Genomic DNA, 27,421 nt, shown 5'->3' with positions numbered 1-27,421 from the left:
GTGGTAACCTCCAACAATTCTTCAGGAAGATCTTCACCAAAACCTCAAAACAGAAAGAGACAGACATGAAACGCGGCGGCAATAATGTCAGTAGATGACGAAAAGGAGCAAGAGGCAGATCTCTTAGAATTCAGTTTTAAGCCAGCATTGATTTGTGGCAAATGCACCGTGATAATGTTGTAATCAACAGCTTTCTGGAAGAGAGGCTTCGACAGATTTCTAGAAGCTAGAGAGCATGTGGGTAGGTGCTAGAAGTTCAAGCCGCACTCTAGCTTTGCATGAATATCGGGACATGAAGGAGGATGTGTCAATCTCATTGTACACAAGTTTGAGAAAGCCAGGATTGAGATGGAAGGTCGAAAACACGCTGACTGACTGAGCAGCTCCCTGTGCAGAGTAAGTAATCTATTCTAAGTCTCTTCCATGGGAACATGTGTGTTCTGTCTAAGAGAAAAAAAGATACAGCTGTCACTTTGATTTGGGGACTTAGACAGTCCTAAAACAAAATTAGAAGCATATAAGACCTTCAAGTGTCCAGAAGTCTTGCTGAAATGTTTATCTGCTTGACACAAGAGTGACCACTCTTCCAAGAACCAAAGCTCTCATCAGATTTTTATCTATTTCTTTGGTTGTTCTATTGTTTTCATTTTAACTCATTTTGCTGAGAATGGCACCGATCTAAATGAATCAAAACCGGCATGCAACAAAATTAGCTACTCCTAGGAGGTGAGAAAATGTCCCTCCTACTCTGCTATTCACTTAGGATAAAACGACAAAGAGGAACCCCGCAGAGAGAAATGAGGAATAAGAGAAAAGGGGGTGTACTTTCGATGAATGCTAAGATGAAACTCTGAGAAACTCCCCATTCAGAGTATGTCTCCACGCATCCGTGTCTACAGGGGAGCAAAGAAAGGTCCCTATGCCGAGGAAGCCAGGGGTATTACCACAGAGCCAAGCTATTCCCTGGTGACCCTTTTTCCAGAACTCTAAATCAGAAGTTTTCATTTTAGAAGGCTACCATATGACTGTTAAAGTCAAAGATCCTCACAAGGAGTTCTTGAACAATGAGAATCCAGGTTCTTCTGATGAGAAAAAGCTTCAACCCACCACCAAAAATTGGTGAAGTTAGTGTGCATTTAACTCAGTAATTGTGCCACAGGTCCTAGAGCCAACACACACTTGGCTCAGATCAGAGTCATCAGCACCAAATCCCAACAGAACACGGCCAAGCTCATTTATTACATTTATTAATTGTGTGTGTGTGTGTGTGTGTGTGTGTGTGTGTGTGTGTGTGTGTGTGAGAGAGAGAGAGAGAGAGAGAGAGAGAGAGAGAGAGAGGCTTGGCAGCAAGTGATTTTACCCACTGAGCAATATCACTGGTCCTCTCTTTTTAGATATTATTTTCTATACAATGCATCCAGGACCCATTTTTATTATTATACGTAAAAATTTAAAAACTCATGATAACAAAAGGAAAGAATCACTATTATAGAAAGAGAAGTAGTCAGGTGTTGAACTCATTAGACAGCAAATGGAAAGGACAGCCAAGAGACGTAAGAACAGCTCAATCTAAACTATGCAGAGAAAAATCAAGATGAAAGATTAGAGCATTTGAGACATGGAAAATATTTTAATATATATGGCTTAATATACAGTATATATTATCTAATAATTGGCGCCTTAGAAAGACATATTAGAGATATGCACAGGGGGAATGCTCACAAAAACTAGGGCTGGATTTCCCTCCGTTCGTTGAAAAGCACCATGCCGCAGTCACCAGAGATGTAAAAAATGCAGGGACAAAACCAGCAAAAGCCCAGCTGCCATTATGGTTAAACTGGTAACACACACAGCAAGGGTTACTATAGCCAGAGAAAAGTGGCAACGTTACAGAGGAAAAGGACAAACCGAAACTAACAAGCAGGAGGCAATGCACCCTCGGTGCCCAAAAGGAAAGAGAAATAAATAAATGAAGCAAAATGTCTGAACCCCTGAACCTAACAAATATACACATCAAAAACGGAGGCAAAAGGCAGACATTTCCAGAGCAAAAAGGAGAAAGTGCTCCTGTAGGAAATTATATTTCAAGAAATTCACTATGTAAGGGATGTTATTCCAGGCAGACAACTTAATGCATCTGAGAAATGAAGAGTAAGAATGCTTTATTATCTAGGTAAATATAAAAGCCCTTTTCAAAATTTCATCACTTAATTGTGTGTGTGTGTGTGTGTGTGTGTGAGAGAGAGAGAGAGAGAGAGAGAGAGAGAGAGAGATCTTAAAGTAGTTAAAAGTCTATTAGCTGTTCAAAATAGTAACTGTTTTGTGAAGTTTATATAAGAAATATGGCAAATAGGTAGAAATATGATAAGTATGTTTCTTATATCGCTGGGCTTCAAATAATATAGGCTTTCCTGCAGATAGACAATGATAGCTTACAGGTCTTATCAAGAGCCCAGGGAGCTAGGAGATAACGGATATGAGAGCTGCCAGACATCACAGTGACATAGAAAAGGGTACAGCCAGTAAATCACTTACAGTGGTGGAGCAGCAATGAGCCGAAATGGAGAGGCGTTCAGGGGCAGCACCGACGCACAGGCCTTCCCGTCGGCTCTCAATCCAACAGGTAGGAGTTTAACAAACGCAGCCCAACCAGTCAGAGCCGGGGAATGCGTCTTTATAGCTCACTCCTCAACCAGGCCTAAGTTGGCTGAAAAGAGAGAGGTGCCTAAGAAGACCTTGGAACTTGAACTTTGGATAAATGCCCGAGAGAAAGACGCCTAAAAATAAAAGCGGCAGGGCCGCTACTGTGGAGAGGCCCCGACAAGCTTGTCTTGCACTGCGCCTGTCCTGTGAAACCATCTCCTTTGCTGGGATGTGGTGGTGAGCTTCTGGGCACCCAGCACTAGGGAGACTGAGGCAGGAGTGAAGTTAAAATCTACATAGGGAGATTCTGTCTCAGAAAAACAACAAAAGAAAATTGTCTCTGTAGCATGGTGTGTTACTTCAAATGGAAGTCTCGAAGGCAAGGGAATATAATCATCTGAGATTCACTCTTACATGTGTCCCGGGGTCAATACAGAGCTGGAGACACCGCTTCCGGAGCGTGTTTGGATTTCCTCCCATCACAGCTGGAAAGACAAGACATAGAAGCAGATAGAAACTGTAATCTCAGCCGTTTCATATTTGTCAGAGAAGGCATAGGCCTCCATGAAAATTCAAGTGGAGAGAATAGAGACTTTTTTGAGAGTAAAATAAATATCAATAGGGGAAAGGAGGAAGGGATGGAATATGTGTATTACTTTTGTGTAGCCAGCTTTCTTAGACTGTCGGTCCCCATGACATGGAGAATTATTAATTATAAATGCTCGGCCTTAGTTTGGGCTTCTCCTACTAGCTCTTGTAATTCATTTTAGCCTGTTTCTCTTCACCTGTGTTTTGCCTCAGAGCTTTTTACCTTTCTTTCATTCTATATGTCCTACTTTCCTGCTTCCCCCTTGTCTGTCTGGCTAGCAGGTGCCTGGCTAGCTGGCCCTGGGCATCACCCTCTCTTTCTCCCTCATTCTCTCCTCTCAAGCCTAGATTCCTCCTTCTACTTATTCTCTCTGCCTGCCAGCCCTGCCTAGCCCTCCTCTGCCTAGCTATTGGCTGTTCAGCTTTTAATTAGACCAATCAGGTGCCTCAGGCAAGCAAGGTGAAATAGCAACAATCTTTGCAGAGGTAAACAAACGCAGCACAAACAAATGCACACACCTTTACATAGTTAAAGTAATATTCCATAACACTTCTGCAATCCTTTGGGAATAAAATTTGCCACAGCAGGAACAGAGGAACAAGGGAGAAAATGATCAATCAGACGAATGGAAAACAGTGATCAAGATGGGAAAATTCAACACAATTATATTTAAAATTGTATTATGGGGCTGAAGAGATAAGTCCGTGGTCAGGAACATCGGCTGTTCTTCCAGGGAAAGAGTCTAAGCACTCACGTGATGACTCCCAACTATCTGTGTAGCTCCAGTTCCAGAGAATCTGATGCCCTTTCCAGCATCTGCAGCACCAGACACACAAGTGGTGCACAGGCACACATGCAGGCAAACACCCATATGCATAAAATAAAAACAAAAATGAGAAAAATAGGGTGTTTGAAGGGAGGTGTGATGGCTATTCTTGGTTGTCAACTTGACTACATCTGGAATAAACTTTAATCCAGGAATAGATGGTACATCTGTGAAATATTTTTTTTTTTAGCTTGGTTTGAAGTGGTTAAATCCACTTCTACTCTGGACCTTTGAGATAGGAAGTCACATACCTTTGATCGGGTTCTTGAGGCAGGAAGACACACACCTATAATTCAAATTTTGAGGTGGGAAGACACACCTTTAATCTGGGTCATGCCTTCTACTAGAAGGCTATGTAACGACATAGAAGGAAGCCTTTGATCTTTGCCTGCTAACTCTTAACCTTGATAAAACATCCATTCCTTCACTGGCATTAGAGCTCACTTCTTCAGGATTCCAGCTCATAGTGAGGACCAGCTGAGACGTTACAGCCTTGTGGACTAAGTCTGGATTCACAGACTTTCCATTCACAGCCATTCATTGTTGAATTAGCTGGACTGCAGCCTGTAAGTCATTCCAATAAATTCCATATATATATTCTGTTACTTTAGAGCACTTTGCCTAATATTGGAGGGGAGTTTGATTTGTGCCTTACTTGGGCATCCTCCAAAAGCTCATTTTTATTTAACAACACAACTCAAGAGTTATTCATTTATTTTGAGGGGTTAAGCAATGAACTGCTGTGGAACGATCTTTGTACACTATAAATATGCATTGCTTTCATTGTTAATAAAAAGTTGATCGGTTGATAGCTGGTCAGGAAGAGATTGAACAAGATATATTATCGCCTGACACAGAATTCTGGGAGGAAGAAGGGCAGAGTCAGAGAGATGTGAGCCAGATGGAGAGGGAGCAGAGGGAGCAGGAGATGAACGTGCCATGCTAATAAAGGTACTGCCATGTGGCAGAGTATAAATATGGAATGTGGGCTAATTTAAGAGCTAGTTAATAATAGTGACTATCAGGGAACTAACTGGTTGGCGGGAGATAAATGTCTCTCTACAATGAATGGCTGACTAAGGGTGATTCCTTTACACATGCATAGCAGTGGGGCAGAGAGGTGTGAATAAACGTCTCTTTATAGTCTCCCAGAATTTAAATACTTAAGATCATACAGGACTGAAGAATGTTGTCAGGAAGAGAATCCATACCTCCAACCCTGCCAAACTGATCAATAAGAAATTTCGCAGTGAGTTGCTGGAATATTAGGTACAGTCCTAATGTAGAATTACTTCTCTGCATTAGCACCATCCACTCTCCTTCTCTTAGATTTCACTTGTCAGCCATTATATCCAAACAGGAGAAACTGGTTCATTTTAATTCAGTTTTTACTTGTTTTTTTTTTAGAATATTTATTCTTATTCTAATGATGGTTGACTATAATCCACTACCAGGAAGCATTCTCAAGTTGCATACATGAGGTTTCCACTTTAAGTATTTCTAGTTTAACTCTAACACATTATCATCCTAACCTTAAAAGAAAATCCCTCCTCCCCACTTTCCCCCTCGGTTTCTCCAGACAGGTTTTCTCTGTGTAGCCCTGGCTGTCCTGGAACTCATTTTGTAAACCAGGATGGTCCTGAACTCACAGAGATTAAATAAAACATAAACAGCATAGTTTAGTGTTCCAGACTAAGAATTTTTTTCTAGAAAAAAATTCTAGAAAAGTGTTAACAGGAGGGAGAATTACTCATGGAGATTCAGATAGCATAAAGGGGAGTGAAGTGACTGTTGATAGGTTTTCATGTCCCTCACAAACATCCAGAGATCACAGGTCCCAGATGACATCCTTTCTAAGCAAACCTGAAAAAGCACTGCACTACCAGCATCTCTAGGAACCTCAGAGTGCTCCAAGAATATGGAAGGAGCAAAAGGAGGATTTGATCTTGGAAACTACTAAATGCCAAACACCGGAGGGCAAAAAATTTTATTTTCAATTTAGTTGAGATTTTTAACGTATTTCCAAACAACTCAAAACAGCTTTGATTACAAACCAACCAATGTTCCTTTTCCCACTTCTAGGAGTAAAGGAAAAGGGCACAATCCCAGTTGCCCAAGACCAGAGCCCCAAATGTTTTTGACATTGCAGTCTACATTGGGTCACAGAGCAAAGGGCATCAGCTTAACCACTGCTCCCATTCCTGATCTGGTTACCTATTAATGGAGTTGTAGGGAACCTAGCCCCCTTCCCCTCCTACCTTTCTGATTTGTTTTGGGAGGTTTTTTTTTTTATTTTTTATTTTAGTTTTTAGATGTGTATGTTTCATGTAAAACATATTATACACAATATATTCATGTGCATACATATATGGTTGTACATGACACCTGCACATGCACCAGAGTTTGCAAAAGTTCAGAGGACAATGACCTAAGGTTCTCAGACTTGGTGACAAGTGCTGCTACCTGCTGAACCATCTTCCTGACCTCTTGTTTGTTCAAAACTCCTCTGCCACTATTTGATCTTATCGGATCACTACTTTAAAAACAAAATGTCAATGCTACTGAAGAACTCCGATCTCATAAAACATTTCTTTCCAGGCCTGAGTTCAATACTACAAAACCAAAGTAGTAAAAGTCAATTATGGGATGGAGAGAGACTGGTTGCATGTTTGCTGTGCAATCAGGAAGACTGGAGTTTGGATTCCTATACATATGTGCAAGTATACCCAGATACATGAACACATACACATAGAACACAAAAATACAGAAAATACAATTTTTCTATTGGTAGTATATTAGAATATTACATTATCTGTATACTGGTGTGAGTTTTCTCTTCTCGTTTTTGATGTATTTTCTATTTTCTAAAGTGTGGTTACTGCAGAAATCATAGTTTCCATGTTAAAACAAAACTCAACAAGAGAGGGAGTCACATGTTACTTCAAACTCTAAACATGTAGTTTATATAAGACCACTTATATTGAATTGCTAATGATTTTATTAGGTTTTATGCAAACACACTGAGCCCATATATTCAACTAAGTAAAACTGGTTACCTTTATACCCTTTGCATATCCTAAATTTTTTAAAATAGAAAGCTTTTGTGTATGTCTGGCTAACTCAGTAAACAAACCAACCTGTTCCCTTCGGAACCGTAAGGTCCACTATTCTGAAACCCTGTAATGAGCTACATGTAAACCAATGACACCCTCCAGAGCTATGACAGATATGCAGAACTGTTCTACAGAAAGGTGCTTCACTGCCAGCTTAATGTCATTTCATGATCCTGAGACCATGCTACTTCTGAGCACTGTAGAGAGGAGGATGCTTACAATCACTCCAGACAGCAACATGATCCCCAGGTGACTCATTCACGTATGTACTTTGACCAGCACTGCTCTGGGGTGGGGAGGAGCAGCTTCTATCTTAACAGTAACATGAAAAGTATGTCGTAGTCACTTGTCCAGTTGTAGCCATGAGTGTTTCCATACTGACTTCACACCTCTTTACTACCAGTATTATTGTATGGGAAACATGATAATCAAATTCTGTACGTCAAACCCAAACGTTTCCATGCTGAATCTCGTTCTCAGAAAACAGGAGCTGTTACATTTAAACTTCAGGGCTCCAGTCACCGATACTTTGAAAGTAATTCATTGCTGTGTATCTAGTAATTATTAAAAGCTGTGACTTCTTTAGAAACTGTCCTGTGTCAGGGTATGCACCCGTGTGCACAGAGCAGGCCAGAGCAGGACCTGCCTTTCTCTACTGCTCTCCACCTAATTGCCTTGAGGTAAGGCATCTTACTGAATGGAAACCTCACTTTTTTGATTAGTGGGTCACCCAGCTCTAGGAATTCATTCACCTGTCTCCACTCTCTAATAGGGAAGTACAGGTACATGTAACCATGTTCAGCTTTTTACGTGGGTACTGGGATTTAAACCTAGGTCTTCAGGCTTATAGGTCAAGCGTTCTTACCCACCAAGCCATCATCTCCACCTCAACTATTTTTTTCTGAATGAATCTGCTGGAATTCATATGCTCAACTGATGATGATTATTATTTTATTCTTCAACAAAGTTAACAATGGAAAGAGAATAAACACAATTTACTATGCTTAAGATCTTCCTATAACAATAGTTTATACGATTACTAATTTTGTCATTCAGACCTATCTGGCAATCTATTTAAATAATCTCTACAAACTAAGTACATCAAAATACAAAGATGTGCCAATCTAGTAACTAATCATAGGTACCCTAAGGCCACCTTTCAAGTTATAGAAAGATGGTTTGAGATATGCTTCATTTTGAGAATATGCAGTATAGACTCTGGTAATAACTCTTTAAAACTTGATAGTTGTGAAATGGTCTATTTTTTTCAGTTCTACCACTCATTTTAAGAAAATAATATATATAATGAAGTGAATTTCAAGAAGACAACAGATTTTAACAAATCTGCTTTAATCCAAGAGATTAATCACGGACTACAACACAGTGAAACTGTAATGTCCTATGTGCAGCAGACATTCAGTTCTTTTAAATATCTAATAATTTCCTCATTTGCATACATATCCATAACAATTCCACACCTATGAGCTTTAATAAGATTAGAATATTTTATCTCAACTACTACTTTATTCATGTAAAGGACAAAGAAACATCTGAACTTAAGATACCTTCCTATCTTAAATCCAAGTTCATTAGTATTTTCGTGTGACAGGTAATCCTGGTTGTCAACTTGACTGATCTGGAGTCAACTAAGAGACAAGCAGCTGGCCACTCTACTGAGGGATTTTCATGAACAAATATCTCAAGAAGGAAGTGTACCATACATGTGGGCAGAACCCATGCAGAAGGAAGGTTTGGCTTTCTGCCTACTAGCAAGTACACCTATCCTGTTCCTGCCATCGCTGCATTGCTTCCCTCATATGAGACCAGCTTCTTCAGGCTGCCAGCATGGTTCGGAGGTGAGCAGTTCTCCAAAGAATCCTCCAGGCCCTCAGCACCAGGCTGGTGGAGACAGTCAGCCTTGTGGATTGAGCAACCCTGGGTTCTCAGCCTCTCCAGTATGGAACAGTCATTGATGAACTAGATCGTAATGCAAGCTAATCTGATAAATCCCTTTTAAATATGTATTCATGCTATCACTTCTGTTCCTCTCAAAAGCGCTGACTATAAACATCAGAATAAAAACATTACATAAATTATCAAAACTTGATTTTATTGGGGGTTGGGGAGATAGCTTTAGCAAATGTGAAAACGTTTTCTTTGTTGATTCATGAGAAAAAAAGATGTATTCTTCTACAGGAAAAAACAAAACAGTAAAGGAAGGGAGGTTTGAGAAGAGTTCTGAAGGGTAACACTTCACAAGGTTTGTCGGCCACCTCAGTGAGAAGAGTACAACATCTCAATGCAGTCAACTGCTGACCTGCTCAGTAACCCCAACTGATTTTCAAATTGGGAGGCAAATTACCGGCAACGAGTTCATCAAATTTAGATCTGTCTTGAACTGATGGAACATTATAGAAGTCAAGAACGTCTCCGACCCTGCACATCTGGTGAAGCCTGGAGTTAGGCACTGCATGGCCCAAGTCATCAGCTAAATGTGATAAGAGTCTGAACTTCACATGACCATCATCCAGGGAGATGTCTTGCCAATTACTAGGAAGAGATGAACCAAGAACTTCTTTAAGACAGGATTCCAAGCGACTCTGGAGATCGTCAGGAGGTGTATACACTCGGCTTCGTAAGGGTGGACACACCAAAACAGGTTCTGTCTTCACTTCTTCCACTGCCTCAGCCACCACTGGCTCCTTTTCCTTTCTGGAATGATCAAAAGCAAACATATGAATCTTTGGCTGATTATCTTAATGAAGCTAATAAACACCGGACTGAATCTTGCCTTGAAATCAAAATCAAATATTCTGTACTTGGGACGTTCTGAGCACAGCGGAGAGCAGAAAAGGTAGAATGGTCACCTACCCTTCAGACACATACAGTTGAATCAATTTTTGAAAAAGAAAACGAAAGTTTAGCATATATTTTACATACTTGTAAGAATTCTAAAAATAAGCAAAGAACAAAGATAAAGCAATCTGTTCTATCTAGGAGCCTTAATCCTCTGTCTCAGTTTGGTTTCTATTGTTGTAAAACACCATGACAAAAAGCAACTTGCAGAGGGAAGTGTTTATTTTATCTTACAGTTCCATAACACAGTCCATCACTGAGGGGTGTCAGAGCAGGAACTCAAAGTAGGAACCTGGAGGCAGGAACTGATGCAGAGGCCCTGAAGGGCTGCTGCTTACTACATTGCTTCCATGGTTCGCCCAGTACCTGCCCACGGGTGGCACCACCCAATGTGAGATGGATCCTCCCACAATTTTCCATCAAGAAAATGCACCACAGGCCAAGGCTCCTTCTTTCAAATGACTCTAAAACTTGTATCAATCTGACATAAAACTAGTCGACATATCCTCCAAGAGCTATCCTCAATACACCTCGCTAAATTTACCTTCCACCAGCTTCTTTTATACATTATAGACCTGTACAAGCTAAACTATATTCTGTTTTCCAAACACACTTCCACTTTCCTGTCACTTGTGAGCTCAGGTTATATATCCTTTTGATATATCTTTACTTATGGAAATTATGCTTACCCTGTAAGTCCTAAGAACTTTAACCTGATACTCAAATCAAATGTTAAGTTCCCTTGATCTTCACAGCGGTCTACACTGCCCAGTGTATCCCATCCTGTGTTTCAGTTTTGATTATACACTACCTCACTAGATCAGAACTTCTCAGTCCTAAATATCTTAGCATTGCTTTATTGGCGAGTCCCTTGCTGTGTGTGAGGAGCCACTCTGTTCACTGGAAGATATTCGGTAGCATCCTGGCATCAATTCACTCTTGTCCTGAGTCACAGCAACCATGAGCCCTGCCAACACTGTCTCTTGAGAACTACCATACCAGATTGTAAGTTCTTTAATATAATGGCCTGTTTTGTTAATTTGGGGTTCTTTAAAAACAAACTTAACAACTGTTTAGAAGAGAATCCGGTTGACATACCAGATACATGCTTTGGTTTGTGAAAGCCCACCCCCACAGTAAAACAGTTCCTCCCACAAAACCACACCTACTCCACCAAGGCGACTCCTCCTAAGAGTGTCACTCCCAGTGGATGCCATTTTCTTTCAAATCACCACTCCCAGACAGCAAGCAAACAAGAGGACTAGAGTTCAATATTGATCATCCTGGAGAGAGAACTAGCAGGTGTTCATGCCTGTAATGAGAACACTGGGGAGCTGGAGACAGGAGGTCTTGGGATGGCTGGCTAGTCGGTCTAGGCAGGCCACTGGACTCCAGGTTCAGTAAGAGACTATCTCAAACTACAAGGTGGAGAATGGCTGATGACACCCACCTTTGTCCTGTGTCCTCCTCAACACACATGCATGTACACAAGCACACACAGAGACATCTTGAGATAAGTGAAAACATACAGCATAACTGTATGTCTGTTATGTTACAGACAGCTTGTGTCTGTCAACTCGACACAAGCTAAAGTCATTTGGGAAAAAGAAATCTCACTTGAAAAAAATGCCCTCACCGGACTGGCCCAAAGTCAAGTCTGTATCTGGAGCATTTTCTTGATTGGCAACTGATGTGTTTTGAGGGCCCAAGTCACCATGGGTGGTGCCACACTTTGTTTGGTGGCCCTGGGTGCTATAAGAAAGTGGGTTGAGCAAGCTATGCAGGAGCAGGCCAAAAAGCAGCACTGTTCTATAGACTCCAGATCAGTTCCTGCCTTGAGGTGTTGGCCTGACTTTCCTGGATGATGTCTGACCCTAAGCTGTAAGATGAATAAGTCCCTTTCTCTTCCAGTTGCATTTGGTCATGGTATATTGTCACAACAGAACCACAACTAAGACAGTAACAAACACCGAAGAAAACCTGTACTGAGGTGGATTTATACTAATAAATGACTACATCATTAAATTTTAAGCAACTTAAAATTGAACCATACGAAACTTTAAAAAAGGAAAATGTAACCCCAAAGTTAGTAAAAGAAAGGAAACAAAGATCAGAGCAGATACAAATTCATAGAAACCAACAAAACTAAGGGCTGATATAGAAAACATGCAATTAAAATCAGAACTAAAAGGGGATACAAGAGATGTTTCATAAATAAAAAGTCACAAAAGTTATATGTAAGCTGCAGACCTAAAAAAAAACCAGTTACGATCCTAGGGACATGTAGCTCTAACCAAGAAAGAGTACAAAGCCAAAGCCAGTCAACAGCAAATAAGGGACTGAAGAAAAACAAAACAGCAAAAAATCCCAATAAAGATTGGAAGCCAGTATCTTCATGTGGTAACTGTACCGCACATTCAAAAAAGAACTAATGTCAGCCGTCTCACATTAGCTCTCCCTAAAATGGGAAGAAGAAATACTTTCAAATTCATTTTATAAAGCCAGACAAAGACAGCACAAGAAAACTACAAGTCAATCTCTCTGATGAACAGAGATGCAATAATCTTCAATAAAATAGAAGCAAACCAAATTCAGTAATACCTAAAAGACTACATTATGACTAAATAGGACACTTGCTTGTACTGCGAAGTCTGTTCAATATACACGAATCAATAATGATATGCCACAGTAACAAAATCAAATAATCACCTCCAAAGAAGCAGAAAAGGTGTATGATATAAAGTCTAATCCTCATCCATGATCAAAGCTCTAAACAAAATAGGTAGAGTCTACCACAATCAGATAATTTAGAAGCCTACAGATAAAATCATAATGGACAGGGGGGAAAACTATTAACAAAACAGTTTTCTGAGGTACAAGCAAGGATACTCAGTCTCAGAACTTTTGGGGGGGGGGGGAGAGGAGGGGTCCTTCCTACATACACTGGCCTTGAACTCATCATTCTCCTGCCTCAACCTCTGCAAACACTATAACATCATACTAAAAGTCATAAGAGCCTTGAGAAAAGAAAAAGGAATAAAAGGCAACCAAGTTACAAGGAAATAAATTTGTCCCTGTAGATGACAAGAGTTTCCCCGTAGAAAACCTCAGCCTGTACAACACATACAAGAAATTGCTAGAACTAATACACCAACCCAGTAAAGTTGCAGGATACAAAATTAACATTTAAAAAAAAAATTAGTACTTTGGGGCTGGAGAGATGGCTCAGCGCTAGGAGAACTTGCTGCTGCTGCTGCTCTTCCAGAGCTCAGTTCCCAGCATCCACACCAGCTCACAGCTCACAGCTCCAACCCCAGGGGATCTGATGCCCCCTCCTGGCCTCAAAGAGTATGATTCAGACATACACATATGTACATAAATAAAATAAAATCAGTAGTTTCTTTAGAGAAATAATAAATTATTCCAAAAGAAAAATCAAGAAATCAAGTTCATTTATAATAGCAGGAAAAAGAGAAAATATTTAGGAAATAAAATAACTAAGTTGGTTAAAGATCACCTGTACACTGGACTGTAAAACACTGATGAAACAGAAAACACACATAAATGAAAAGACATCCCATGTTCGTGGACTGAAGAATCGGTTTTTTATACTATCTTATCAATATTGTTAATATGTCTGCACTACTTAACATATTTAACTCAATATCTAAAAAAAAAGAATCGAATGACATTTTTCAAAGACATGTTGAGCAATCTTAAATCATGAATAGCTGTAGCAATCTTGAGTACAAACAACCTGGAAGAAAACATACCTTACGATTTAAAATTCTATCCCAGAGCTATGGTGATTGATCATAAAGAAATGGCAGTGTTCTTAGTGTTTTCACTTAATAAGAAAAAAAAAATATAGAGCGATGGAACTAGCTTGACTGCAGAAATCTCTTCTCTATGTGTATATACATCAATACATCTATTTACACCTTACAGAACTGGTAACTGAAAACTGAAAAAAACATCAACGGCTCCCCTCTTACGAGATCAAAGATTTGATCTAAAACTGTACTTTTAATATCTACCATACAGCAGACACTAAAACACGAACTGGGGACATTTGACACTAACCAAAGGAAAGCTATTAAAGACACGAGGTGATGACTCAAAATCCGAACCTAAGACATTTGTTGGTCCCTGAGGTCCCAGCGGTTAAGTTTCCATTCCCTAAATATTATCTAGGTCAGAGAGATGGACCTCACATGATGCAGTGGGGGAAACAACAGGTAAGCAGTTAAGACACAGGGATTCTACAGCCACCGTGCGCGTGCTTCTCTTCAGTGGGCCTCAGGTCCCTCGCGAGTCACAGTCCTGCGGCGTGAAAAAGAGACTTGGAGCACTGTACACATTTAAGAGAAATGGAAGGCGTTTACCAACAATTTGTTGTATGCATCAATGAAATACGGGGGGGGGGGCATGGGGAGGGATCTCTAGCGAACACAGTGGTGGGGGAGAGACACACAACGTTGAGTAGGAGCCTTTATTTCTGATTTTGCTCAAGACAGACGCCCCGCAAAGGAGCGTGGCTTACTGATCACCTAGGTTCACGTTAGGTTGGTCCGTCCGGATGAATAGTTCGCTTGTGGACACCACCCAGTGTGCCTTTGACACGTGGTTGATGCTGCTTACTAAGGAAACCAAGGAGCGTGGGAAAAGTGCTGCCATTAGGAGAGGCTCTGCCACCCGCGGAAACGCAGGCCGAAGCTTGGCGCTCGGACCCCTCCTCCGCGCTGACTTCTGCAGGCTAAGGACCAGCGTCCTTAGCCTCTGAACTCGTCCCTCAACTTCTGGCGACTTTCGTGGGACGGAACCCATTGAGAAACCCTCAGCTTTACCTGGATCGAGACCAAAAGTCCCTGCGTGCAGCCAAGGCACCCTTCCACAGCCAGCCTCTTCTAGCAAATCGGCACACACACAGCGCCGCCATCTTCGACAGGAGTCGACACGCGCGACTCAGCCAATCAGATGCGAATTTACTGCAGCCGTCCCCGTGGTTGCCTATTCCGATGCACACCGGGAAATGTAGTCCAGTTGCCATTTGCGAAAGAAGGCGGTGGCGCGCTCTCGGTGCATATTGGGAGTTGTAGTTGGAGAGGTTCCGTGACGGTCTGGGTAACGCCTTCTGGTTCGGGGGGTGGTCTGTTGTAGCACTGTAGACTGTGAGGTGGAGAAATTGGCAACAAGGAAACTACAGCGAGGCCTGAAAGACTGCACAGCCGGGCAGGAGACATGACTCGGAGTTGGGGGGCAGCCAGGCACAATGTCTGATATGCCCCTGGGAACGTGACCGCTCCGAGACCGATGCAGGACCTCACCGGACACATCGAGTGAGCCTTGTCTTGGCGGGGCCTAATTTCCAGCGGTCGGCTAGGCCTCACCGGAGCCCCATTGCTGTGTGGCTGCTATTCTGGAACGAGGAGATGGCGACCCCGAGCCCACTGCTGGAGCCAAAGGTGAGCTGCCCCTTCCAGAGCTCTCCGTTATTTCTCCGCTCCCGAAGATGACCAGGGCGCGCATCACCTCGTCCCCAGTCCCCATCCTCCTGGCAGCCAGAGGAGCTGGGAGCCTGGCTCCCAGCCAACCGCCCGTGTACCCCTTCCTTCAGGGTGCAGTTAGTTCACTTGCAAACTGTCCGCGGGCTCTTTTTTATTTTTCTTCCAAGAGCAATTTGATAAATCGGCTGGAGAAAATTAAGACTGCCCCAAGTTAGTTCTCATTTGTGAATTTCCCAGGCGAGGCACTCTTTTTGCTCTCCTCTGTCTTCTGCAGCTGGCATGATGTCTGAACTCAAGGTGGATGCTTAGGGACCTGATGGAATTGAGTTGAATTGGGTCACAAGCTGTTGTGGGTAGACCACTAGAGAGGGACTGTGAGGTGCGAGAAGTTTGGAGAGGTCTCGAGGCTATTAACTAAAATTAAAATAGAGTGCCATTACTGTGTAATATCTAAACCCGGAACGGTCTTCAGTTTGGAAGGCACGGGTTCAGATCAGTTCCTTTCCAGTCTGAGGTGCCTGACTGTTCCAGTCAGTTCCAAGAATTGTCACCTTTTGATGCTCTTACTTGCTTTGTTCCTCCTAGTGAATGGGGACCATGGTAAGTGATAGCTTCTGCCACTTGCATTGGTAGAATTGGCCTTGAGACAACCGGAACTGACTACCGAAATCATACTGTTTCAGCAGTTGCTGACATTTGAGGATATGGCTATGTTTCTTCACCCAGGAGGAGTGGGATTATCTGGATCCATCGCGGAGGAGCCTGTATAAAGATGTCGTGATGGACAGTTATGGAAACCTGCTCTCGCTCGGTAAGACTGTGTTGTTTCTCTGACACATCCAACAAGTTGCTAACATTCGTGGTTAGAACGCTTCAACCGGTATTACTAATGTCAATAGTGTTTCGTTCCAAAATTCTGAATTCAGCTTTCTCAGCCCTTAATGACTCTCTTATCCCTAGCTTCTCTGTAACCGTGACTCTCTTATTCCTAGCTTCCTAATCTCACTCCCGTACTGCTGTGTGCTTTTCTTCCTGGTCCATCTTCCCACTGCTTTCCTCCCACCCCTTTTCACCGCCTTCTGGAGCCTGGGTTTCTTCACACAGTGTTCCTTACTCCTCCTGGCCTACACTGAAACCTGGCACAGCCCCAAGGACACCACTTCTGGCAGGCCTCGAGTGGGGGCTGCTCGTCGGTCCTTCCTGTTGCTTTGTCTCTAGGCTGGAAGACCAAGTTAATTGTTCTCCCGGCTCTTCAGTGCTGCTCCCAAAGCGTTTTCGGCCTCCCAATCATGTCCCCTGTGTCACCAGTCTTACGCCACCCATTCTGTTCCCGACTATCATCATCTGTTAACTGGTTTTTCTTGGCGGGGTTGGTGGAGAGGGGAGTCTTTTAGTCTTTGCTTAACCCAGTCAGTAAGTGAACCCCGGTGATCTCAGTCACATAGAGTCCAGGCACCCTACTTTTCATGCTTAGTAACTGTTCACAGCATTGATCCTGGTCATAATTGTTATAGCAATTATGACTTCTTATTTCAATAACAGTTGTTGACGATAAGTAAATAAAGAGGTGAAACGGGCTTGCTTCCTGCCCCGGTGGAGCTTCACTGGAGCTTTCCTTGCCATCTCTCCTTCACCTTTCCACCCACACCTATTCATTCTTGATGTCCTTCCTGGGTATGTTTGTGTCTTCCCTGTGGTTTCAGCCCCTTTCTGACTTGGGAAGGTCTCTTCTAATTAGCAGCATGTTGTCTGGCCACTTTGATATTATGCTATATTTATTCTGCAAATTTCAAATCTTATATATATTATAAGATCTGTCCCTTTTTGCCCCCTTCTACCTAATACCCAAGCACCGCAGAAAAATTTCTCTAACTAAAGAATCAGTGTCCTATAAGTATCTAGTGAGGAGGGCATGTTTGTTTTGAGACTGGATCTCACTGTGTAGCCCTTGATGATCTGGAACTCACTTTATAGACAAGGCTGGCCTGGAGGTCACGGAGCTCCACCCACCTCTGCTTCCTATGTAATGGGAATTCCTAAGGGATTAAAGGCATTCACCATCATACCCACCATAGTGTGCATGTGTCTCCTAATTTACATTGGGTTTATATCTCAACAACTTTTTTGTATGTGATAAGCTTTTTTTCCTATTAATTTTAGTTGCAATTTCAAAACTTAAAATTTTCCATCACTCCGAGGGCTTCACTTTCTATTTTCACAGACAAAATAGAGTTCAGTAACATGAATTCTTAGCTCCTGTGCCCCTCGTCTACATGCCCTGAAAACAGCTTCCATCTTTTCAGCAGAAACCGAGCTCTAGTCTCGGTTCTTGGTTCCTTGTTACTTAAAGAAATTGGGAGGATGTTTCTGGGGGTCAAGCCTAGGGCCTTGTTTATGCTAAGCAGTTCTGCCAGTGAGGTGCATCTCCAGCACATTGCCCTTCATAACCTCTGTTCTTATGATAGGCTTATATCATGGTCTGCCCATTTTTGGGAAAAAGAAATTTAAGTGAACCCGTGGTTTCCTCTTGCTGTTCCCTGTGACTTAATGTGTCTTTTCCCACCAAGGTTTTCTAAGTTCATGTATATTTTATACATTTTTATCTTTTGATATCTCTGAATTTTGTCTTGGCTCCTCAGTCTCCTTAAGTTGTTCTACGGGGATTTATTAACAACCTCATTGCCAGATACAGTAGATTCTTTGTACCTTATTTTAGCCCTTTTTGGGTCTTTGTGACTTCTTTATTGTTTTGTTTTGAGACAGGTTTTTGCTTCACAGCCCAGGCTGGCTTCAAATTCTCAATCTTCCTGCTTCAATCACCCAAATTGCTGGGATTTCAGGCTTACCACACTACACTACGCCAAGGTGATTTTGTACTGGTATATCTTTAAAACTGCAGATGGTTCTGCCACACTAGAACTTCACAAATTCAGCCTCTAGATGGCACCCGCCGTATGCCATGGTGTGCCTGGCTCACTGCTAGCTGAGCTACATGGTATCAGAAGGGTATCTGGCTGACAGAACAGGGCAGTGCCTGCCCTCCCTTCATCTCATATATAAAAATACACACATTGGCAAAGGTAGAGCAGCAAATCCTTTGGTGATCTTGTGCTTTCAGGCTTTCTTCTTTAATCTTCAATATTTCACTGTTCATATTTTCTCCTGCCACAGTCTCTTCATGCTCTTCAACAGACCCCACTTCTGTTCCCGTGACCAGTGCTCCCTTACCCAGAGACAACTGTTTTTCTACTGGTCCAATGCAGTATTCTCCTCCATCCCATCTGACTGTCTTCCAAAACAGCGCATTCCGCCTTTTATATCAACTTTTTCATGTTGGTTTTTCTTTAAAATCTTAATAGCTACATTGATGATACAGCTGATAGCTAATCACTTTATTTTTGGCTTTTATTGTATTAACTCATTGGATCTTGTCAGAACTGAGCATCATTGAGCCTACAAAACCTTGAACTCTGACCATGTTTTTTTTTCCCCCTCTAGCCATGTTCTCTTCCCAGTTAATGTATTTATTCAGTTAACAGTTATTAAACGCTACACTAGACCTACACATTCCAGTTCTTCCCCTTTCTCCCCATTTTGTTAACTGAGAAAACTGACCATTTTATATTTTTTCTTTTTAGATAGTAAAGTTATCAACTGTGGCCGGCAGTTCAAGTCTGTCCCACAGCCTGTTTTCATAAATCAATTTTTATTTAAAGAGACAAACCCATTCCTCGATGTAATGTCTATAATACTTTTGAGCTGCAGTGGCAGGAATCATTTAGCTATAGTGCCTGGTCCTTTACTGAAAAACTGTCACAACTACAGTTCTAAAGTTGATTTACTTTCATGTTACCCTCAACATATATCTTCTTAGCTATTATATCATTAGCCTTATTTAAAGATACTATCCATGCTAGTCTAATCCAGTAAGGAGATTTTTTTAAAATAGCGACATATCTATAATAGAATATATAGGCATCATTATAGCTGATCAGAATAGTACTGAAAAGAGAAGTTGACTCAGTCTCAAAAAGTAAGGAATTGTACTATAACAAAAGACTGTAGCCTGGATGGTGTAAACACTGTTATTTATCTCTTTTTTTCTTTCTTTTCCTTTTTTTGTTTTTTGTTTTTGAGACAGGATTTCTCTTTTTTTGTTTTTTTTTTAAAGGAGAGCTGTTTCATGCTACTTGATATGCCCTTCATCGCACAAAACCTAAGCAATTTTTTTTCTTCTTAATTTTTGTTTTTTATTTTCATGTGTATAAATGTTTTGCCATGGGTGTCAGATTCCCTGGAACTAGAGCTACAGATAGTTGTGAGCTACCATGTGGGTGCTGGGATTTGAACCTGGGTCCTCTGGAAGAGCAGTCAGTGCTCTTAACCACTGAGCCATCTCTCCAGCCTCTATTTATCTAGTTCTATAGACTAGGAAATTCAAACTCAGGGTGCTGATAAACTGAGTTCTTGATGGAGATCTCTCCAGTAAAAATGACTGCCTTCTTTGTCCTCATGTGATCTGGGGAGGGGGATGTTTGTCTTTGTTCTTACAAGGACTCTGTGTTCTATTGTGAAGACCCCACTTCCTGATCTCATCTAAACCTGATTTCTTTTTTTAAGAGAACCCCCTTCTGACTGCTGGCAGTAGTAGGACCAAGATCTATCGCTGGTGCATGAGCTAGCTTTTCAGAGCCTATTCCCTATAGTAGGATGCCATACTCAGCCTTAATGCAGGGGGGAGGAGTTTGGTCCTACCTCAACTTAATCTGTCAGGCTTTGTTGACTCCCCGTGAGAGGCCTTACCCTCTGGGAGGAGTGGTCAGGAGGTGAGCTGGCAGGGATTTGAAGGGGGATAGGGGTGGTGGGGATGGGAAGGAGAACTATGGTTGGAATATAAAATGAAATTAAAAAATAAATACATAAAAATTTAAGACTTCAAAGTACATAATATTGTTTATAGGTCACATTTACATTAGTATATGTTCTAATAATAATGGTTTTGGTGTTTACATTGTGGGCAGATTCCAAAAGCATCACAGTAATTTTTTTGTCGTTGTGTATGTGTGTGTGTGTGTGTGTGTGTGTGTGTGTATGTACCTTGGTACTAAGATTACATTCACTTTTATTTCTATAACTAAAGATTATATTTTCATATGACAGAGAGAGAGAGAGAGAGAACCCTCTTCCAAATCTTAACACATTAACACATTGGGGCTTAGGATTGCAACAGAGAGGGTGCAACATTCAGTCTATATAACTTTTTGCCGTATCTTTCCCTTGGCCAACTAGTCTTTCTTCCTCTGTCCACATGCTTCTATTCTTTTTAACCGCTGTGTTCGCAGATTGCAATTCTAGTTGCATTCATTTTAACTAGCTTTTCCGTTTCTGGGTTTCTAGAGAGACCCACTTTGAGTCAGCTTGCCTGTTGGAGATCATTTAATTATGAGCACAGGATGGGAAGACATAGAGGCTGACATATAATCTCATCAGTACAGGTAGCCTCAAACTACAGTAGTCTTCCTGCTTCAGTCTCTGTGAGTGTTAGGATTATAGGAGTATGCTGCTATTCCTTTTTCTAATCTTGTACCTTTTTAATTACATTTTTTCCTAAGTTTATTTTTTTGCTACTACTCTAAAAATCCATCTTTCACTTTTCTATAGTATTTACTAGCACCTAGCATAGACTACATTTTTCACTTTTTTCCACCAACTATATATATAGTTTATTTCATTCTTATTACTAGATATCCCAATTCTTTATTCTAGGTGTTGCTGTTTACTTAATAACTTGTAATCATTATTAGTATTTTCTCTCCAGTTTCTCTTAACATCATTTCATTTGGTAGTATTTTGTGTCTGATCTTTGAATCTTAGCTCAGAACTTAATATTTGGCGTGCTTTAGATAGTCAGTAAATTCTGGTTAATAAATTAACTGTAGAATCTCAGATTGTCTTTATTCCTCCCTAGGATCCTCTTATGTGTTTTCTCTCAACTATTTGTCTACTCACATCCCAATAATGCTTTCCCATCCAAATTTCCTGAACTTACTATTTTCTTGCCATGGTATTCTTTCTTTGATAGTCACACTGCTATAAAAACTAAACAACAGTAAACAAATCAGATAACTAATGTTAAGTAATACTAAACCAAGAATAGTGACACACGTCTATAGTCCTACCTACAGAGAGTGCTGAAATAGAATCTCATGAGCCCAGGATTTCAAGGCCAGTCTAGGCAATATATCTTGCCTCTTTGTAAGATTATCTGATAAATATGTATTATGAATTAATTTTAAAACTGAAGTAGTGGACCGGGTAGTGGACCAGGTAGTGGCAAGCCTTTAATCCCAGTGGAAGGAAGAGGCAGGTGGATTTCTGTGAGTTCGAGGTCAGCCTGGTATACAGAGCTAGTTCTAGGACAGCTAGGGCTGTTACACAGGGAAACCCTGTCTCAAAAACAAACAGGTGAAAAACAAGCAAACAAAAAACCAAAAACTGAAGTAGTAAAAGATAAAAGAAAACACACATTAATTAGTATGTTTACTAATTAGTAGGTTGGTTTATCTTGGTGACCTTGCTTTTCTAATAATTTCTCTTTGCCATGAAAGAGCTTGCCTGATAATCATATTTTTTATTTACAAATATTTCAGATGTTTTAAACAGAAATAAAGATGAAGAGCCAACTGTGAAAGAGGAAACTGAGGAAGACATAGAACCACCAGGTATAATAGTAACAAGAATCAAAAGTGAAATTGACCAGGATCCTATAGGTAGCGAAACGTTTGAACTTGTTGGTAGGTTAGATAAACAAAGAGGGATCTTCTTATGGGAACTACCACGTGAATCTCTGACCCAGGAACAGAATAAGTTCAGAGGACACGCTAATGTTCGAAAGAGACCGAACTCGGAAGAGAAGTGTCATAAATGTGAAGAGTGTGGAAAGGGTTTTGTCCGCAAGGCCCATTTCATTCAGCATCAGAGGGTCCACACCGGTGAGAAGCCTTTCCAGTGCACCGAGTGTGGGAAGAGCTTCAGCCGGAGCTCCTTTGTTATCGAACACCAGAGAATCCACACGGGGGAGAGGCCCTATGAGTGCAGTTACTGTGGGAAAACCTTTAGTGTCAGCTCCACTCTTATCAGACACCAGAGAATCCACACGGGAGAGAGGCCTTACCAGTGTGGTCAGTGTAAACAGAGCTTCAGCCAGAGACGGAGCCTTGTTAAACATCAGAGGATCCACACGGGCGAGAAACCCCATAAATGCAGTGACTGTGGAAAAGCCTTCAGTTGGAAATCACACCTTATCGAGCACCAGAGAACACACACTGGCGAGAAACCCTATCACTGTACCAAATGCAAGAAAAGTTTCAGCCGAAACTCACTGCTTGTGGAACACCAGAGAATCCACACTGGAGAACGGCCTCACAAGTGTGCCGACTGCGGGAAAGCTTTTAGATTAAGTACGTACCTTATACAACACCAAAAAATACACACAGGGGAGAAGCCTTTTCTTTGTATTGAATGTGGGAAAAGTTTCAGTCGGAGCTCATTTCTCATTGAACATCAGAGAATCCATACTGGTGAGCGTCCTTATCAATGCAAAGAGTGTGGGAAGAGCTTCAGTCAGCTCTGCAACCTTACTCGTCATCAGAGAATCCACACAGGAGATAAACCCCACAAGTGTGAGCAATGTGGAAAAGCCTTCAGCAGAAGCTCAGGACTAATTCAGCATCAGAGAATACATATCAGGGAAAAGACTTCTCCATACAGTGAAGCTAAGGAAAGTTTTGATCCTAATGGCAATCTTGATACACAGCAGGACACCTACCCCAAGGAAAAATCTTACAAGTGTGAGGAGTGTGGGAAAACCTTTAGTGTCAGTGCGCATCTGGTGCAGCATCAAAGGATCCACACGGGTGAGAAGCCCTACCTGTGTACCGTCTGTGGGAAAAGCTTTAGTCGGAGCTCATTCCTTATCGAGCATCAGAGAATCCACACTGGTGAGAGACCTTACTTGTGCAGGCAGTGTGGCAAAAGTTTCAGTCAGCTTTGTAATCTTATCCGACATCAGGGTGTTCACACCGGTAATAAACCCCACAAATGTGAGGAATGTGGGAAAGCCTTTAGCAGGAACTCGGGTCTCATTCAGCACCAGAGAATCCACACAGGAGAGAAACCTTACAGGTGTGAGCAGTGTGACAAAAGCTTTAGTCAACAACGCAGCCTAGTCAACCACCAGAAGATCCACAGAGAGGTGAGAGCCCAGGAAGTCTACGAGTGTGACGCTTGTGGTGAAGCCTTTCATTGTCAGCTGTCTCTAATTCAACATCAAAAGTTGCATATTCTGTGGATGCAGTAAAATTAGAGACACTTGTATGCCCAAACTTGAGACTAGCTACCGAAGTGCAGTTTTAGTATGGCTCCAGTGTGGGTCAGATATAGTGATAAAGCAATTTTTCCTTGGCCTTGTGCACATAGTTTCTAAAGATCCTATGAATAGTGGACAGTGCCTGTGGAAAACTGACCTAGCGATTACTCTTGGGTTTGTACCCACAGATTTGTTGGTCTGTCTAAACCTAACCTTTTAGGAGAGTTGACTGGACAAATCATAAATGTTCTGAAAGACCAAGTGAATTAATGCAAGGGAACTAGGAACAACTGATAGAAGCTGGAAATAATTCAGAAAGTCTTGTGTTCCCATCTCCTTGTGTTCCCTTCAGTTCCATGATGCTTGACTCTACAAGTCAAACCCCAATGAGTCAGCAAATGTAATTTGGGGAAGTCCAGATGTGCTCACAGTCACTATACACTCTATCACTGTCTAAAACAGTTGTGTGGAAAATTAGTTGTGAAAGGTGGGAGCTCCCCTGCTTCCCTGGGTGATAAAGTGAGTGAATCAAGTTGTAAAGGTCTTTGTAGGCAATTAAACCAATAAAGTTACCAAGGAGTCTGGGAGTCTTCCCCTGACCCTCAAAATGGGCCCCAAAAGATAGAAGATTACTGGTTTATTTTGTGCTGTGCCATCTCTTAAATTTGCTTGTAATACTATAGCAATATAAATTTATTCCTGCATAATCAGGAAAATGTGAAAGAGTACATATTTCGATTACCAAGAATTGGACATAAAAAAAGACCTAAAGTATATGCTAAAAAGATTAGATATTTTGGTATTTCTTTAAGTTTTATGGTAGATTTACATCCAAGTTTTAAATCTTTATTCTTAATTCTAGGTCTTTCTTTAGTTAAAACTTATATACTTATTAATTTATATATCTTAATCATTAAAACCTATTTGGGTTTTGGCTTTGTGTCTTTAGTTGCTTTAGGATAATATCAGCCCTAATAGACTTCCGTGTTTTGAAAATCGGAGTGGAAGGTTTGAAGGAAATTTCTATTGTTTTCTCTGTGACACATTAGCATTTTTCTGGAGTACTTTAACATAAGATTAAATCTGGGTACTTCAATACCTGAGTATAGAGTTCTAAATCATCAGAACCTTGACCCTAATGCTGTTAATTTGAGCAAATGTTTTTCTACATACCACTGTCTTAATTAGGGTTTCTATAGCTGCGACAAAACACCATGACCAGAAAGCAAGTTGGGGAAGAAAGGGTTTATTTGGTCTGCATTTCCACATTGCTGTTCATCACTGAAGGAAGTCAGGACAGGAACTCAAACAGGGCAGGATCCTGCAACGGGAGCTGATGCAGAGGCCATGGAAGTGTCCTCCTTACTGATTTACTGCCTATGGCTTGCTCAGCCTGCTTTTATATAGAACCCAGGACCACCAGCCCAGGGATAGCACCACCCACAATGGGCTGGGCCCTCCCCCATTGATCACTAAGTGAGAAATGCCTTACTCATTGACGGCATTTCTTGAACTGAAGCTCCTTCCTCTTTGATGACTCAAGCTTGTGTGGAGTTGACACACAAAGCCAGCCAGTACAACTGATCCCTTGTCAACTTGACACAAGCACATCACTATTAAGCCACAATCCTTCCTTTCTTATTCACCCCCAAGATCTCACATAAACAAGACAAATAACTTTCAAAGTCTTTACAAATTTAAATACATTAAAATTTCATCCCCTTAAAATATCCAATCTCTTAAAAATTCAGAGTCTTTTAAAATTCAAAGTCTTTCAACTGTGGGCTCCAGTAAAATACGTTCATGCAAGAGGAAAAAATCAGGGCACAGTCACAGTCTGAACTAAGAAAACCAAGCTCCAGTAGTATAAATAATTCAATGTCCAATTATCTGGGATTCACTCACGATCGTCTAGACTCCTTCACAGGTCTTGGGTCACTTCTCTGTCTCTGCCCTTTGCAGCACACACAGCTTGTCTTCTAGGCTCCTGCTGACCCCACACTGCTGCTGCTGTTCTTACTGGTCTTTCCTTGGTTCTTGCTCTCCTTGCTGCAACTGGGCTGCACTTTCACCAGTAGCCTCTCATATGCTCTTTTCATGGTGCCAGTCCTCAGCTTCCTTTGCATGACCCCTTCAGTCCTGGGCCTTCAACTGCTACTGAAGCTGCACCTTCACCAGTGGCCTTTCCTGGCCTCTCACACTGCCAAGCCTCAGCTGCTCGTCATGACCCCTTCATGCCTTCAAAAGCAGCACCACCTGGGTGATGCTTATACATTACCAACACAAGGTACAACCTGCTGCTGCCAACACAAGGTACAACCTTGGCTGCTTCTGGAACATGGCTTCTCTGCATTCTCAGGAAACACTTCCCAGAAGATTTCACCTCGATGTTTGTGTCTTCTTAATTACTGCTAATTTCTCAGCTCCAGCTGGCCAGCATCGAGTATTGCAGCAAAGCGAAGTTTTCCTTCAGTAGTTCTGGTATCTTGTTAATCACAGCTGATTCTTCAGCCCCAGCTAACCAGAACCACAGAATTTTAATTCAAAAGAACAAATGGCCCTGATAGAGTCTTTAAACTTCCCCCTGAATCTTCACAAGCCAGGCCTCCATCCCCTACACTGCTCTTGACATTCTTTATCTCCCAAGCTCCTAAAGAACATCCCACTTCGCACTCAATGGTTCTTCTAGCCTTAAGTTCCAAAATCTTTCCACATTACTCCCTAAAGTGGTCAGGTCTCTCACAGATAAATAACTCCACATTTGGTACCAAAATCTGTATTAGGGTTCTCTGGAGTCACAGAAATTCTGGAATGATTCTCTCTACATGGAGAGTATATATATGATTTATGCTGATTTAGAGGCAGCAGTCCAATAGCTAGCTGTGCCGAGAAGTTGTACAATCTAGTACTTTCTCAGTCCCATGAGGTTGGGTGTCTCAGCTGGTCCTCTGTAAATGCTGGAATCCCAAGGAAGTAGGCTCCAATGCCAGTGAAGGATTGGATAGGCTGACAAGGTGAGGGCAAGCAGGTGAAAAACACACAAACACTTCCTGCCATCGTCTTTAGATAGGCGTCCAGCAGAAGGTGTGACCCAGATTAAAGGTGTGCCTTCCCACCTTAAGAACCAGATTAAAGGCATGTGCCTTCCAGCCTCAAGATTGGATCAAAGGCGTGTATGTTCTCTTCCTGCTTTGAGAGCCGGATAACAAGTGTGCCCTCCATTTCTGGATAGCAGTTTATTCCAGATATTGTCAAATTGACAACCAAAAATAGACATCAAAACCACACATTCTAAAATTCATTCTCAAGCATCCTTCTTGCCTCAAATACTGTATGTGTTCATATTGTGTGTTTACGTAAATGTTGAGACTGTATATATGCGGTAATATACCTGTACATTCTGTTATATTTTCTGTATATTCTGTTGTTATATTGTCACAGTTATAAATTTTGAAACTATTTTTGTAAAACTAATTCAGCATGTTAGATGCCTTAGCAGATAAAGGCCTTTGCTCCCAA

General features: G+C 41.5%; 2 protein-coding genes and 1 long non-coding RNA gene across 6 annotated transcripts; 2 read left to right on the top strand and 1 right to left on the bottom strand.

Moving 5' to 3' along the window:
• Positions 1–39: 39 nt before the first annotated feature.
• On the top strand, positions 40–9,273 carry LOC148119547 (uncharacterized). Its single transcript, XR_015735098.1, has 2 exons — positions 40–396; positions 8,781–9,273. It is a non-coding gene; the product is annotated as an uncharacterized LOC148119547 (long non-coding RNA).
• On the bottom strand, positions 9,261–15,025 carry Mrpl50 (mitochondrial ribosomal protein L50). Its single transcript, XM_087897125.1, has 2 exons — positions 14,875–15,025; positions 9,261–9,883 (listed from the first exon to the last, which is right to left on the bottom strand). The coding sequence occupies exons 1-2, from the start codon at positions 14,964–14,966 to the stop codon at positions 9,493–9,495; spliced, it is 483 nt and encodes a 160-aa protein (XP_087753251.1). The 5' UTR covers positions 14,967–15,025; the 3' UTR covers positions 9,261–9,492.
• Znf189 (zinc finger protein 189) lies at positions 15,018–27,421 on the top strand. Of its 4 annotated transcripts, none has more exons than XM_085677167.2 (3): positions 15,018–15,492; positions 16,264–16,345; positions 22,185–27,421. In XM_085677167.2, exons 1-3 carry the CDS (start codon positions 15,460–15,462, stop codon positions 23,891–23,893), a joined length of 1,824 nt encoding a protein of 607 aa, XP_085533293.2. In that variant the 5' UTR covers positions 15,018–15,459; the 3' UTR covers positions 23,894–27,421. The 4 variants fall into 4 exon arrangements, with proteins under 4 accessions (XP_085533293.2, XP_085533292.2, XP_085533294.2 ...); XM_085677166.2 differs by having other exon boundaries at positions 16,261–16,345; XM_085677168.2 differs by having other exon boundaries at positions 16,221–16,345.

Source organism: Myodes glareolus, chromosome 16 (assembly GCF_982192425.1).
Source record: "Myodes glareolus chromosome 16, mMyoGla1.1, whole genome shotgun sequence".
Lineage (NCBI taxonomy): Eukaryota > Metazoa > Chordata > Mammalia > Rodentia > Cricetidae > Myodes > Myodes glareolus.
Note: the sequence above shows the minus strand (reverse complement) of the source record. Positions and strands in the feature narration are given on the sequence as shown.

What these genes read in the sequence shown, in the direction of transcription:
- Mrpl50 (XM_087897125.1), bottom strand. Translation starts at nt 14,966, where the DNA reads ATGGCGGCGCTGTGTGTGTGCCGATTTGCTAGAAGAGGCTGGCTGTGG. An exon ending in GACTTTTGGTCTCGATCCAG is followed by an intron (nt 9,884 to 14,874) that starts GTAAAGCTGAGG and finishes TGATCATTCCAG; the next exon opens with AAAGGAAAAGGAGCCAGTGG.
- Znf189 (XM_085677166.2), top strand. Translation starts at nt 15,460, where the DNA reads ATGGCGACCCCGAGCCCACTGCTGGAGCCAAAG. An exon ending in GCCCACTGCTGGAGCCAAAG is followed by an intron (nt 15,493 to 16,260) that starts GTGAGCTGCCCC and finishes TTCTTCACCCAG; the next exon opens with GAGGAGTGGGATTATCTGGA. An exon ending in TGGAAACCTGCTCTCGCTCG is followed by an intron (nt 16,346 to 22,184) that starts GTAAGACTGTGT and finishes CAAATATTTCAG; the next exon opens with ATGTTTTAAACAGAAATAAA.